This window comes from Macrobrachium rosenbergii, chromosome 49 (genome assembly GCF_040412425.1).
Source record: "Macrobrachium rosenbergii isolate ZJJX-2024 chromosome 49, ASM4041242v1, whole genome shotgun sequence".
In the NCBI taxonomy this organism is placed as follows: Eukaryota; Metazoa; Arthropoda; class Malacostraca; order Decapoda; family Palaemonidae; genus Macrobrachium; species Macrobrachium rosenbergii.
The window spans coordinates 8,206,615-8,222,786 of NC_089789.1; the positions used below are offsets into that span (position 1 = coordinate 8,206,615).

The following is a 16,172-nucleotide window of genomic DNA, read 5'->3' on the forward strand; positions in this document are numbered from 1 at the left end:
TGTCTCATGGGGACCCTAACCTAACCTAACCCGTCTTAATTATAAAAAAAAATAGCATGAAGCTTTGCCTGCGAAACGTCACCACTTTGCTAGGGGGCCTTGGTCCCTAACCCCCCTGACAATGGTAAACACCTTCCATGAAAGTCCATTTAATCCCTCAACCTATTAGACCACTGGAAGGCGAGGCAGCGTGCAAACTAGGCTAATTCGTGCTGTTACGAATCTGTATTGTTTGGAGAAATCCATATTGTTACGTAAACTTCCAGGAGAGTTAGACTTAAAAAGCTATAGGACAATAATTATGGACACAGAAACAATAATTCGAATCGGTTATTAAAGTCATTTGCAAGGCCAATTTCGCTTCAAGTGATACAGTTCTAAGACAATCTATGGGAAATAACAGCCCAAAAGGGGCGCCCTTCCTTTTCCAGTGAGAGAAAGTCATTGTAGGATCTGCTTGCTTACTCGATATGGCGATTAGGATATTAAAATCTGGGGATTCAAAAGCATACAGAGAAATCTAGAGCCTTCTGGTTGCGGGAGAGAACCCGACACTAAATTGAATAAGCCAGGAACCACGAATTTTTGCGGGATGGAGTTGTAAGCCAGGTGTTCTGAGGCTATTATCTGAACGTGGTGACCTATTCTCTTTGGCTCAAGATCTGTGGTCAAAACTGACTGCGAGCCATGTGGCCCCTTTACGTCAAATAGTAACCAAACGCTGGTTAATGGTGTGGAGTGGTTTTACTGATTTTCTGGTGATTCTGACTGAAATTTTTTGGTAAATTTGAACCTACCCATTAAAAAAAATGGGAAAAGCCTATAAAAACACGAAATCAAGTTTTTTCTGGATATCTGTAACACAGCCTGTAAGCCTCAGTTTTTTTAATATAGCCAATCTTGGAAACTATTTGAGACAATGAACTACACAATCATTAACTGGAGGATTTACCGTTGATTTAGAGTTGTACGAAAAATAAACTAAAGATTACGATACCAAGATATGGGAACAATTTATTGAAATAATGCCACGAATCTTTGCTTCTGAGTGATGAAACTGTGGCTATCACCTGGCGAAACCATCCCACAATTTAGTAAAATGTTCCGCTACGAATAGGAGATTTCCTTCGGATTCTGTGAATATATGCAATAACTAAAAATACATAAATGCAGTTGACTCAGCCGTGTTGACTTGGTTGCGGTTAGGCTAATGTTCCACAGCTTAAATGCGGTTAGTGTTCGCCCTGGTAACGGATGTAAACATATCTGCGTGAGGAAACAATGTACCGTACTGACCCGCACGCCAAGCACAAGTTTACAAAGGTTTTCTTTTTGGTTTCGATTGGGATAAAAAAAAAAAAATAGTTTAAGTGGCCATATAGATACCGTTAGGCTTATACTGTGTACATATCCATATACTCGTACAATACCAACATTTCAGCATCCCTCATCTGACACACACGTACCATGGCCATCCGGTGGCCATGCACGTACCCTACATACTATAGGCTGTGTGCCACTACGATACCAACCTTTCTGCATCCGTCACCTGATAAAAAGTCCGAGATTTTTACCCTGTAAGTAATTGCTCGGGGCGTAAGAACATTATATAACACTACTAAGGCAAAACTCAACCGCAAAATAGCGCATACCTTCATCTGGAACGCTGCTGTCAAGTCTTAATCACATGCTTAAGACCGGACTAAGTACGTTGAAGGCTTGAAGCGGATAGCTTACCGTAAAGATGTAGCCAACAGATGGCGCTGATATTATGGATACCGTTTACACGCATGTTGTTCCTTTTCTGTCTCTTGCCTCTCATTGTTCGACCTACATCTGAATCATGTCGTAACAGACGGATTTTGACAGAAATACAGTAATTGTTGTGCCGTGTTTCGTCATCTGTTACTAAGCTAAGGAGGCGTAATGCTTACATTTATACAGATAATAGATATTCGCGTACGATAGCTGTTAAATCCAAGTCTTGCGACCCTCAAGATTTGCGTTTTGTTGCTCTTTTTTTTTTTTTTCCTCGTGTCGTTTCTACGCATAAGATTTAAGTTTGCCTTCATTTTTATTTACTGTGAATCTTCCATTTTTAAATTTTTCTCTTGTTTATTGACAGGATTTCTAAAACAGTTTTGGTTTCTAATTTTGCATACTTAATTGTGATGATTATACTGATATTAGAATCCTAATATAGAAAAAATAATAGCGCACTAGGTTTAATCAGTTAATTCCAGACATCTGGGGCTATTAAGCTTTCCAATCCATTTCTAAGGGTTTGGTAAAAAAGATTAATTAATTAATAAGATCGAAGCCCGTTGTCTAATTATCATTAATCTCTTGTATTCCAAAACCCTATGATTTCTCACTAAAAATTTTCTTCAGTAGATCACAACTTTTCTTATTTATTTCCTGCTGCCATGATAAATTGATCATATATATATATATATATATATATATATATATATATATATATATATATATATATATATATATATATATATATATATATATATTGTTTTCTGTTGCTTAAGGATTTAATAAGATAAAATGCGCTAGTTAACATTCGTATAAAACTAGTTTTGCACACTGAGTGGGTTCGAATCCCATCTGGGAAGGGAAGGTGTAAGCAAAATGATTTATCGTTCGGGTGAAAGGCTTATCCAGATTTTGGTGAGGAAATTGAGACGTTAAGAGTAGAGAAGAATTTTAGACTTATAAAATAAGCTAGAAAATTTCAGGCCATTTCTTTTTTAATCTTTTAACAATAAATTAAAAACAAGTAACTTTTTGCCTTAAGTGCGTTCTAAAAAGTAGTAACTTTTATTAGTTTCTCAATTGGTTTCTTAAAGGATTTCCTCTATGAAAGATAATATCAGCCACATTTGCTAGTACTATGTGGAGATGAGTCAACCTCCCTCCAGAGATAGCAGGTACACCCCTCCCGACCCGCCTCGCACGAGAAATGAAAAGGACCGCCTGATTTAAGTGACTGACTGATTGCTGTTCCCCCGGTAGTTCCTCGTAACGGATTGACGTTATTATGTATGAAAATACGTTACGCTCCCAATATGCTCCTCTAGTAACACTTTACGATTGAGGGAGTTGGCCATGAAACTTGATGATGATGTGCATGGCAGAGAACGGACGAACTGAAGGAGCAAAAAAAAAAAAAAAGAGGAAATTTTGAGTAAATGTAGAGTAGGAAGTGTAAGATGCTGCAAAATGGGAAAAAATAAAGACGATTATCAGAGAATAATGCTGAGGATGGTGTCTCCGTATTGACTGCATGAGTAACTGGGGACTGACTTGGCCTACTTGCACAATTATCTTTTATATAATCATCCACAAGTAATTCGTTCTCTCAGATAATTCTTTCTACAGTAGTTTAATTTTCATGAGACTATTTAAAAAACGGGTTGTCTTCCCAATCAAGAAGTTATTTAGTCAGTATATCTGTCCAGAAATTTGCATATCTACTGAATGACACATTCGGTGTGTTTTCACACCTTAGGTCTTCAAAATATTTGAGAAGAGACTTTAAGAAAGAACTGGAGTCTTTGCAGCTCCAGTGCTTATTCGAGATTCTAGTAGCATCACGACAGAAAAATCCCTTAAATTTTGAGATAATCCAACCTCCCTTTTCGCCATAGATAACCCGTGTTGCCGTGACACCATTTACTGTAATATAAATTCATCTAGGAGATAAGGAATAGGAATGATTTCTGGGGGGGTGTCTGGATCAACAGCCAATAATAATAATAATAATAATAATAATAATAATAATAATAATAATAATAATAATAATAATAATAATAATAATAATAATAATTTTCTATTTCTATATAAGTTCGCTGAACATCAAACCATAATACTATGGAAACTATTGACCTTAAGATGCATTTGAAAATGTGCAAAGAACACATTTTAAAGAATACACTCATACTCTCCATGAGATTATTATTTTCTTGGCAGACATGCCATAATTAATGAACTAAGGACCAAGTTATTTTTTTTTATTAAAGGACAGGAAAGTATGCCCGTCTACGAAACTGTTGCATGCGTTGTATAAATGCATGCAATTGAACCAACATATCTTGAAGGCTGTTTCACAGTGAGCAATTAAGGTGAGGGAACAACCTAACAACTTTTCTGATCTAATCTCACCTAACAAGTGAGAAGACAGTGACTGAGCTATTTATATGCAATTCTGACAATTTTATTACTTTTTGTTGCAGAAAACATAAAGTAAATGCAAGCACAAAACTGTGGAGAATATTACATTAAAACTGTTACTTGAAGAGAGACTCACAACAAACTTCAGCAAAATTCAGTCTTTCATCCAGTTCTAGATCCCTAGAATAAATTAATAAATTATTTTAAATAAAAAAAACTTCACATTTAAAATTATCTAATATTATTCTCTAATCAGACTCACGATTAGGTCTAATTTCAGCAAAACGGCGAACTAACCCATAGAGAGCCAGCGACCCCTGACCACAAATCAGTTTTATGAGCAAGTAGCGACTTCCTCATTTGGTTTCATCGCTCACCGGAAACTTCCGGCGGCTTCTTTGCCTCCTACAAACCACAAAGGACAAACATACTACTGTATCAAGCGCATCACCGCGTGACCATCGTCATCGAGATAAGCGTCAATCCTCTTAGGCCTACCTGAGATCTTGCTCTGTTGGGTCCAGAAGGGCAGGCAGTGCTGATGACTTTACCATTTTATCTTTCTCGACAACAATAGAAAGGAAAAATTAAAGACGTTGGACGGCTAAACAGGAAGAGATTATCGTGAAAGGATAAAATGGTAAAGTCATCACCATAGGTAGGCCTAAGAGGATTGACGCTTATCTCGATGACGATGGTCACGCGGTGGTGCGTTTGATACAGTAGTATGTTTGTCCTTTCATTCTACATAATTTTTAAGTTACTCTTGAGTTTTTGCAATATTTTATAGGATTTGTATTAAAAGGGAAAACAAGTATTTTGGTCAAATGTTCACAAAATAAATATTTTTTTTCTTTATGCACTACTCTTGATCAAGCTAGTCTCTTTAATTACGGGGAAAAGTAGCGCATAATTATGAAGACATCATGGTGATCATGAATAATTACAAATTCAACGTATAAACAGAAAGCAAATCATTATAATTTGTCGATTTTTTAGCAGTGTGTTTAATGATTAACAATAACTGCTTAATTGTGCACACATTAATGTAAACATGGCCTAACGGAATCATACGTCAGAGACGCATACAGAACATCCAAACAGAGAGAGAGAGAGAGAGAGAGAGAGAGAGAGAGAGAGAGAGAGAGAGAGAGAGAGAGAGAGAGAGAGAGAGACTAAAAAATCCTTCAGTGAGAAAGAGAGAGAGAGAGCGGAGCAAACAGAAATAATATAAATATGCTGAAAACTTCGAGTGTTTGCAACGCTTGCCTAACCTCCTTGTAGCAGCTCTTTCGAAGGAATGAGATGATTTATAACGGCCATATTTTGGTCGAGGTACAGCTTCGCCACGTTCCACTCTCTTTACCGCTTCTTGTGGTCAACTGTACTGTTTGTTTATCAGCGTGCATTAACAATATTAGTTGTAGTAGTAGTAGTACGGGGAGCTGTCTTTGAACCGGCTCCCTTACTTCTTTCTTTGTGGTCGTATTCCTGCTCCTATTCTTCTTCTCTTTCTGGGTCACTTATGTCAGGGGCGTCATTTCAGATTTTTGTTGGGGTGGCCGGGGGCGGGGGGGAGGGGGTGGGCGCCAAGACGGTTTGGCGAGCGAAGCGAGCCTAATCAGCCGTTTTTTTTTTTTTTGGGCGGCGGGCTATTTTATGTGCTTTTTGAAGCCACATGATCAAGGTGTTTCAGCAAAAATTATATACTTCCACTACTGTTTATTTATCTCATCACCACTGATAGCTAGTAGACAGACAAGGATCAAGAAACGTATTATTTTCGAGAAATTTCATATATTCATGATTGCACATTTAAAAAGAAAAGGTTACTTTTTTTTTTTACATTTTAATGAAAATATACTTTATAAATCAAATTACAATGCCATTGGCTGGCAATGCCGGGCATTAATGAAAATTATGAAACAACTACATCATTAGTGTAATGGAATTTATATTATGATTATGAAATAAAAAGAAATGATGTTGATAATTTGAGTACCATAATGAAAATAAAATAATATAAAAGTAATAATGTTGATAATTCGAGTACCAAAATCAATTTAGAATAATATAAGATATTTGAATTACATTCCTATATAGAATTACACCATTGGGTACCGACGGTGTATCATGCGAGTAAAATCATTCACTAGCTCTCCCATATCAAATGACTTAACCATATGTTTTTCTGTGGCCATCAACAGCACGTAAGATAGCCGGTCATCCCCAGTTGTTGTTCGCAGGTAGTTCTTTACATGTTTTAACACGGGAAAATACCTCTCATTACTAGCAGTAGTGACTGGAATGGTAAAAAAAATAGTTAGCAACTCAGAAAAGGCAACTGGTAGGCTACGGTTTTTAGAGCAGTGTACACATGGATTAAGTCCTCTTGTTTCTTTTGTTCTAAGAACACCTTTGCAGGATGAATCTGTGAAACCAAGAGGACTGTATCAATGTGTGCACTGTAATGCTTTGCGAACAGAGTTAGTTTTTCCTCATCAAGGAACTGCTTTGATTGATAGTCAAACGCAGAGAGGGACCGAAATAAATCTATGTTACAGCTGAACCTGCGGTCAATTTCGGCAGTGCACTTATCCATTACTGGCAAATACAACTCTGTCTTCAAATGTTGTTTTATATTGATGTTCTGAGACGATACCAATTGCCCTTGTCGCTTCCCCAATGTACTGGTTGTGTGATGCTCTTTCAGTCTGTTTGATGTTTGTTGTATTCTCTTGCTGCAAGCTAATCCCACAATGGCACTTACCTCTGGTACATCAATTCCAAGTTTTCTAGCAATCTCTTGTGCCTCATCATACAATTTCTCATATTTTCTGTCAGTTCTCATATTTACCAGATTCGTTTTCGTTGTTGTGATTAGATCTACAGTCCTAACAATAGATATACCTTTCTCTTGAAGCTGCTCTGACAGAGAATTTGTTTCCACGAACAATTTCTCTGCAACAAACAGACAAACCATAAATCTCCAAGATTCCATTCTCGACTTCAGGCCAGATGCTTCCACAGAAGGTTCATTACTTGACTCGGATATTCTGGTGATTGTCTGCTGTGATTTTGAGCGTTTCATGATTAGATTGCAGCTGTATCAAAATCAAATTATTAGCCTAGTCAATAAAGAAACATAAATATACATAATTATACACACACACACACACATATATATATACGTATATATATGTGTGTGTGTATGTATTCATATATATGTATGGTTTTCAGGCAGAAAAATACCCAAATCAAAGCACAGATGTTGTCGACACCAGATCACTATAAAGACAGTTGCTTTAGGAAATTCGAAACTATCTCAAGAGACTCGAGACTGCAACGGTCGCTTACTGAGCTCCCTGAACATGACTTGAACCTGTACTGTACTCAGGCTCAGTCTGCTATTCAAAATGTAAACAAAAATTCGTAGCGAACTAGTGATATTATCGATGAAGAATGGATCGGATTTTGTTAAGGAAAACTTGGTTAACTGAAATTTTATGGATCATCCCTTCCTCTGCAGACCTCATAGATAGGTTAAGACTACAGATAGACAGACATACGCGCACATACATACCTACATACACACATACATACATACATATAGGCAGACACACATAGGCAGACAAACAAACAATGTGTGTTATAAAGAATTATAAATAGATAGGTAGATAGATAGACAGACAGACAGACAGACAGATATATAGATAGATAGATAGATAGACAGACAGACAGACAGATAGTTAGATAGATATAACTTAATGTGATGACACATTTGAATTTCGGTAGGAATAATGGAAAACCAGCTGCTGTTACTTCTTGGGGCTTGGGGGGCGGTGAGGGGGGGACAAGTTGAGGCTTGGGGGGGGGGCAACTTGAGTCTTGGGGGTGGCAGTTCCCCTCCCCAGCCCCGCCTAAATGACGCCCCTGCTTATGTGTATTCATACATATTATAAACCTCTTCTTCCTCTCGGTACAGCTTAGGTTTATTTTTCTTCTTCTTCTTCTTCAGCTCAGTTTGGGTCGCAAAGAGAGAGCAAACAATGTTATCGAAATACTTAAGAGAGAAAAAGAGGAAAGAAAGAATTGTCATATAATGATAATGCCACGAGAGTTCTATAAACTTAAACTGACGGCTGGCAAGGTTCTAAATTCTGCTAAAGTTATGAAATAAAAGAAAATGCAGATTTATGGCTAGAAAAACTTCCAAGAATGCTGTGATTTGCATAGAGAGAGAGAGAGAGAGAGAGAGAGAGAGATGACTTGTAATGCTATACTGTGTGGAAGCTTTTAACAGATTCAGACCTTCGATCTCTGGGAATTTTCTTCATCGATAGTTTTAAGAAAAGAATTGTTCCCGAAAATTAGCAGTTTATTGAATTAATTAAACTACAGCTTTTTTTCTTTGGATTTAGGCAGATTTGAAACATTCTCCCTGAGAAGAACGTTAAGGCCTACTTCAAATCAGGCGATGAATAAATTTTTCATAGATTGGCACTGAATTCCCGTAGTCTTCACACTACCCATCGATATTTTGTATTACTTTATAAAATTTTGCATCCCCAGAAAGAGTAATATATTGCTCTTTATTGCAGAAACGAGGCCTACCACAACTTCGGAGCTCAAGACACGCCCTCATCTAAGGACAGCTGGGCGAATGCTAAGCAAAAAGAGTATAGACCGAGCCATGATGAAACCTCTATCAGGGCCCCCGGTAAACGACCCCCGCTACTCAATCCCCTCCAGAGGGCCAGGCCCTCAGACTACCCACTCAGAACGAAGACGGGAGAGATCCTCCAGCTAGGGTCTGCCAGCGGTCACACTCGACCGGTTGATCACAACAGGAACAATCCGTTTTCTCGAAGGCAACAAATACCCAGTGGTGTCTTTACCACACGTAGGCCTAGTGGTGGATATCCCAACGGCTTCTTTACTACCAGAAGGCCCAGTGGTGGATACCACAGCAGTATCTTGACAACCCCTAGACCCAAGGAGCAGAGGCAGCGAGCTCCAAGTAGTCCAGACCAAAGACGTCCAACGAGGACGCAAAACGCAGCAAGAGTCGTGACGAAACGTCCATTCGAAGGAGGTGGCGTCATCAGTCAAGGGCACCACCAACAGGGGATACCTGGAGGAAGAAGGAGTGGGATGCAAAGCGGAGTGATACAGAGACTAGGGCCTTCTACTTTAAGAGGTCCTGGTCCCGGCAGACATACAGTTTTTAATCAGAGACAGGTCAATGGACACCGTCCCCTCCAGATGGTCAGGTAGGTTTCGTGATTTAATTCAGTCCGACAAGGTTACAGGCCTATGAACAGAACAAGTATAGAATATGAGAATTTACATGCATGCATTCATAACTACTGTATGTGTTACATAGATGGTGGAGATATTTTATTTGGGAGTAAACTTAATGGATGATGTTAGTATGAGACGAAAGTATGTGTTAAAGACAGAAACGAAACTCGGAGTGTCTATTGAAGCCAAGGTTTGAGTGTACGAATGGAATGTTGCCAGATCACCTTTATGGAAGTGAGGTGTGAATGTTGAGTGTAAATAAGATAAAAGATATAAAATCTGTTGAGATAAGCTGTTGCTGCAGTATTTGTGGAGTAGGGAGAATTGAAAGGATAAGAAGTATGGAAATACAAAAAAGGAACAGTAAAATGGTTAGTGTAGGTGAAGAAATGAACCGGTTTTCTGAGAGGGCTTGAACATATGAGAAGAATGAAGGACAGTGTTAGGGATGTAAGTGATGCATATGATCAGAGCCCATCACCCACTTTCCATCCAGGTGAGACCTGGAGGAGCAAGGCAATGGCTGCTGATGTCTCAACAGGTAGACCTATGCATCCCACCCTGAGCTCAAAGGAATAGCAAGTTATGTTCCAGTGAATGTCACAGCCCACCCTTGGCAAGGCCTTAATTTCCTGGGAACGAGGGACTGTTGGCAGAGTTGAGGTAAATGGCGCACTGCTTGTCGGGTAGGAATGTTAGTGAAGTGGGGGTGGAGGAATAAACAGGCCCCTGATGAATCAGCTGGTTTTATTTGTCTGAATAAGGCTTCATCCACATTTCAGCAATTAAAGTATGAATGTGACAGGGACCACTTTCTTGTTTATTCGCCCAAGCAAACATCCTTTAAGGGAGGAAATTTTAATATTGAAAATATTCATCCTTATTGTCTAATTTTACATTCCAATAGGTCCCGTTTCCCTGTGGATCGCATAGGCACGGCGACAATGGGAGACAGTGGCGTTCTGCCAACGACAAATACCGACGAAAAACAGGAGGAACCATGTAAGAGATTCTGAGAGATTGTTAATAGCATAAAGAAGGATTTTCCTATAGAACTTTCGCCTAAGTTTCACCACAGAGATTTTTTACGTTCTCTTTCTTGCAATAGTTTTGTTAAACACCTTTTTTTTTTTTTAATGAAGATCGTTTTCATACAAGTCTAGTTTTTATATTCAAGTGTGCCAAACAGAGCTGCCATATTTTGCCATAAGGTCTTTTAATAGTATCTATTTAATGTTTCATCCTAGGTTAAGTGGTTATACTTATCAAATTGCGTGGGTACGATAATATATGATTGGTACTGTATATTTTATTAGGTGTTGTCAAATATATTACCTGGCGTTCCTTGAGTCATTAAATATTTTTTATCAAAGCTTTAACATTTTATGAAAGTTCTGCCAAAGAAAGTTGCTATATATTACAATGAATTTTGTTTTTTGGAGTCACCTCGATTTTTTTTTTGAGTCGCCTCGAAACTATTTCAGTTTCCTGAAATTCTGATAAAATTGCGTGTTTTATTAATATCCATCTTTACCCTTCAGTGTACATCACAGGAATAAGTTACGAAGATTACGACACGAAGGAGTTTCCCGATTTCACCGGATTCCCCAACTACGACGTCGCCGGTCTTGGCCTAGTGGGCGCCTCAGGTCCTGGGACGGCCTCGGGAGCCACTGGGACTCAGCAGAGGAATCAGGCCCTGCAGAATCCAGGGAACCTCGGTAAGAGAATCTAAGTTTTATTAATCAGGGTTTTTTTTCTTGGTGAGAATATCAAAGTTGTATTAGTCAGGTTTTTATTAATTTCCTTTTTTTTTTTGGGGGTGGCTTTTCAAATTCTTGCAGATGAAATGGACCTTAATTCAGTATTATTAAGTCTACATTTAAATCGTTCGTTGAACGGAAAGGAATGGAACATAAAATTTAGGCCAAAGGCCAAGAGCTGGGACTTAAGAGGTCATGCAGCGCTGAAAGGGAAATTGAGAGCAAAAAGGTCTTTGAAGGTGTAATAGGAGGAAAACCTCTCAGTTTCACTATAAAACTATTGTAAGGAGAGGCTGGAAAGTAAGATGGAAGCAAGGGGTTGCAGCTAAGGCCGAAGGAACCCCGCAAAGAACCTCAACTAATGCCTACAGTGCACCGTGTGAGGTGCACTGACGGCACTATTCCCTTATGGAGAAGTCGTTCGCAGACGAAATTAGTTCAAGGTTCAGTGATTTTGTTAAAACCATTACTCCACCTGTTTCGGCAATGATAATCTTGAGCCTGACGTTCTATACACACAATGCAATCCAACTAAACTAGCATTTATTTATTTATTTATTTTATTTATTCTTTTGTTAAATTATCTCTTCATTCATCTTCCTCTTTCAGCAGAAACAGACTCAGCTTTCGAGAAGAGCGACTGGATGACCCAAGTGGGTGACGTCATGTCGGGAGTATCCAATCAGCTGCCGAGCATAGAGAAGGCCGTGACCACAATGTCCTTCATGGCCTTCGGCATCTTCATGGCCAACCTTCTCCTGCAGGCTGTGGTCAACGTGAGTCTTAACTTCTCAGCTCCAGAGGTCCTTTATTCCTCACGCCGTTGGACTGTGGAACAGTCTCCCAGAGGATGTCGTGCGATCGGAACTTCAAAAGTTCAAGCGAAGATGCAATGCAATACTACCCTAATGCTATTCTCTTTTCTCTTGACATTTTAATACATTTTTATCTATTTAGTAATTTATTTTTTCTTTTTAATAAGTGAGAGCTCTTCATTCTTTATTTCCCTTTACCTTCTCTTACTTCTTCCTAATGAGCACCATATTCTTTGGAAGCTTGAATTTCAAGTCAATGGCTCCTTTGGTGGGCTTGTTCCATATGAATAGGGTTCATCTTCTGAATAATAATAATAATAATAATAATAATAATAATAATAATAATAATAATAATAAAATTAATAGTTTATCTACATACTAATACTCATTAACAGTAATGTACTTCAGTTAGTCTAGTAGGGTGGAGAAGGGCATAGGACCAGCAACCTCATCCCAAAAGTCTTGCTGACGGTTTCATCATTGTGGCCCGGCAGCCTACCACTCAGAAATCGGATGCGCCGTTGACCAGTAGGTTGCCAGAACACGATATGAAACCTATTTTTTATTTTTGTTTAATTTGCATTTCACGAAGGTTAAGTGATGATGATGTAGACCAGACCCGATGAGAATCTAGGAAACAAAAGGAAAGGAAAAGGGTAGGTAGCTCCATTTCTTAGTTGGAAGAACAGAAGCAGGAATAGAATTCCAAAGGTTCATGGGAATAAGAATGAGACATACAGGCAGCAGAAAGCCTGTCAATGGTAAATCTACTGTCACAAAACCATAGCTTTCACAGTTGTATCTTATGGCATAATTCATTTACGATAATTCTTAATATTCTCGACACATTTGAAGAAATATTTTCGTTACCAGCCCCGTATTACTGACTTTACGCATTACCAAGTTTATGCTAAGTACGAATAGAATAGAATATAGAAATTAGGCCAAAGGCCAAGCGCCGGGACCTATGGGGTCATTCACCGCTGAAAGGGAAATTGAGAGTAGAAAGGTTTGAAAGGTGTAACAAGGAAAACCTCAAAGCAGTTGCACTATGCAACAACTGTTGTAAGGAGAAGGCGGAAAGTAAGATGGAAGGAAGAGAAATGAACCGAGGCACGGTAAAAGGAATGAAAGGGGTTGCAGCTAGGGGCCGAAGGGGCGCTGCAAGGAATTACTCTTGACCCCAGTGTACCGAGTAAGGTGACCTGCTGGCGCTACTTCCCTATGTGGTTATGCTAAATACGAAGAAGCGATTAAAAGGATATACGAGGATAATGCTTTAGTAAAGAAATCGTGCTTTACTATACTAATTAATATATAATGGATGTTGGAACTTTTATAACTTTCTAAAATTTTTTTCAGTCCTCCTTCACGTCCTTCCTGGGACGCACGGACAAATTCGACGTCCTCGACTTGGCGAACCTTCCCATCGACCTTGACCTTGAAGAGCTCGACTTTGACAGCGGTCGATGGAAAGAGAGCTTGGAGAGCGAAGAAGGGAATCTCTCCTCGGTCAAGAAGCTGCTCAAGGTCATGGGCCAAGTTTATGTCAGTCTTCACGAGATCGCCAGGTAACGAAGATAGTGAGAAGTGGTTTGGTGATGTTCTCAATTATTTCGAAAAGTAATGCTGCTGTTATTTTGAAATATTTACATCAAACATATCGATATTTTTCTGTGTAGTCATTAGTAATGATTAGAATGAAATAAGATAAAATTAATGAGTCATATACATCTTAAATTCATTTAGATACCGCACAGGGAGACATGCTTAATTCGAAACGTTGGCACGCCTGAGACCGACATTGAAGTTACACTGAACAATTCTGTGTGGTTTTCAGCGATAAACAGCATGAAGTAAATTCAAATTACTGCTTCGTACAAATCTTAAATTTATTTAGATACGTCAAAGGTAAACAATAAACTTAATCCGACCGTTGGCACTCCTGGGAGTGACACTGAGGTTACATGGAACTGTCGGTATTCCTGGGAGGGACACAGAATATTAGGTTGAAACTTTTAAACTTCGTATTAACTGCTCAAGTTTAAACGTTTGTTTTCCCTAGGGCTTATAAAGTTTTTAAAACCTCACAATTAGTATTGATAATTTTTAATATTTTGTCATATTTCATAAGAAATGAGAACATACAGTACTAACTCCTTTTTCCCTTCTTAATTTTGTACATAAACATGCATGCAAACACGCAACCACACGAAAATGCATAGTACATATGCGCATGTCTATTTTCATACGTGCATACATGCGCATAGACACCTGCAACTTATATAGAATGTCAGGAAGACAAACAATCATTCTCACCTCTTTCCAACAGGGCTGGAATTTACAACGTGGTGTCAGCCTTAGGACTGAGCCCACTGGGGACTCGGACTCCCACTGGCGCCGAAGATCTGGAGCCAGAGTGCCTCAGGCGCCTCCTATGCGAGGGACACCACGTCACGGCACCGTATTTCAAGGACACTTCGTCGTACAGACTCCTGCCTTTCTGGACGTAGGTGTTGGAAGAAGAAGAAGTACAGGACATGGGGAGGGTGGGTGGGGGGTGGGGTTGGAGAGGATGGCATGGGAGGGCGGGGTCGTTTAACGGAAAAGCCTCGTAGGACTCTTTCTTCCATTTCCTTTGGTATCCTTTAGGTTTTCCCGTCGAAGGACGCTCGCGTGACATCTCCAAACGTTGCTTGAGTGACACCGGCGGACGTTGCTTGAGTGACACTGGCGGACTTTGTTTGAGTGACACAACCAAACGATGTTTGAGTGATGCAACCAAACGTTGAGTGACACAACGAAACGTTGTTTGAGTGACATAACCAAACATTGTTTGAGTGACACCGGAGGGCGTTGCTTGAGTGACACTGGCGGACTTTGTTTGACTGACACAACCAAACGATGTTTGAGTGACACCTGGGAACGTTGCTTGGGTGACACCGGCAGACGTTGCTTAGGCAAAGCCGCTGAGCGTTGTTCCATTGTTCCTGGGACGTCTACAAACGTTGCTTGTGTATCTCCGGCAAGTATATGCCATATGATGCAGCCAGAGATTGCGCGACTCTGATTTAGGAACATATATTGGTAATAAGAAGCAACGTTTGGTGGCCAGTTGCTGAAACTGCAAGGAAATTGTTTGTGTAACATTACCTTCACATTCTAAAATCCTTTAATGCGAAGCTAGAGCTAGATTTGCAAATTGAAGATGTATGACAGATTATTAAAAGTCTAATTTTTACATTTATCAAACGAATGAGCTGACAGTTTTACATTTGATTAACTTACATGATTGATATATACATATAAAACTAAAGTAAAAAGTGGACAATAACACAGAAGGAAGCTACATTCGCCTCCTGAAAAATGGCAGATGTAGCAGTTTCAGTAAGACTTATGGGGCAGTGACGGCGTTCTTTGTCCTTTCTTTGGAGCCACCCCTCTTAGGATTACGTGTGTGTGTGTGTGTGTGTGTGTGTGTGTGTGTGTATCCTCATAAGTTCATGGTGAAAATTAATGGTTATTTCGAAATGTATTGAAGGTATCTTGAAATAAAATATGGAAGATCATTAATATACATAAGGACAGACATACATTAATTATTAAGCCGCAGTAGTTCTCGAAACTATTCGAGAGAGAGAGAGAGAGAGAGAGAGAGAGAGAGAGAGAGAGAGAGAGAGAGAGAGAGAATAGTTTATCATTGTATCTCTCTTTTTCTGTCATTTGCAGAATGATTAAAATCTATGCGTATAATTAGTTTTATCTATGAAATGTTGGCTGTGATATAAATGATATAAATACAGGCACATAATAACACGATTTTAGATATTATTATGATATACAAATCATATACAATACATCAAATTTTATTCCAGTTTAGTTTATAGAACAGGTTATTTATTTTTCTGAAAACCACCGCGTTATAATTACGGAGTAGCTACTTACACATGATTCTTTAACAATGTTAAAGTTATTCTAATTATGGCTTACATTTTCCCCTTATAGTGCTTACCCCATATAAAAATGGAAATAAAAGCACGTTAAAACGAAGAAGAAGTGCTTATATAAATATTCATTTCCATTACTTTAGTCTGAGTCAGAGTTGGTT

General features: G+C 38.9%; 1 protein-coding gene across 2 annotated transcripts in view; it reads left to right on the plus strand.

The window, feature by feature from the left end:
* The window catches only part of LOC136832063 (uncharacterized), a 28,864-nt gene that overhangs the window by 10,145 nt on the left and 2,547 nt on the right, over positions 1-16,172 (plus strand). Inside the window, exons 2-7 of one of the 2 annotated variants that reach the window (XM_067092617.1) lie at positions 8,784-9,455; positions 10,394-10,488; positions 11,028-11,207; positions 11,859-12,025; positions 13,427-13,635; positions 14,397-14,573. In XM_067092617.1, the coding sequence (XP_066948718.1) occupies positions 8,784-9,455; positions 10,394-10,488; positions 11,028-11,207; positions 11,859-12,025; positions 13,427-13,635; positions 14,397-14,573 (1,500 nt within the window). The remainder of the gene's footprint in view (positions 1-8,783; positions 9,456-10,393; positions 10,489-11,027; positions 11,208-11,858; positions 12,026-13,426; positions 13,636-14,396; positions 14,574-16,172) is intronic. The other variant, XM_067092618.1, reaches the window with a different exon arrangement.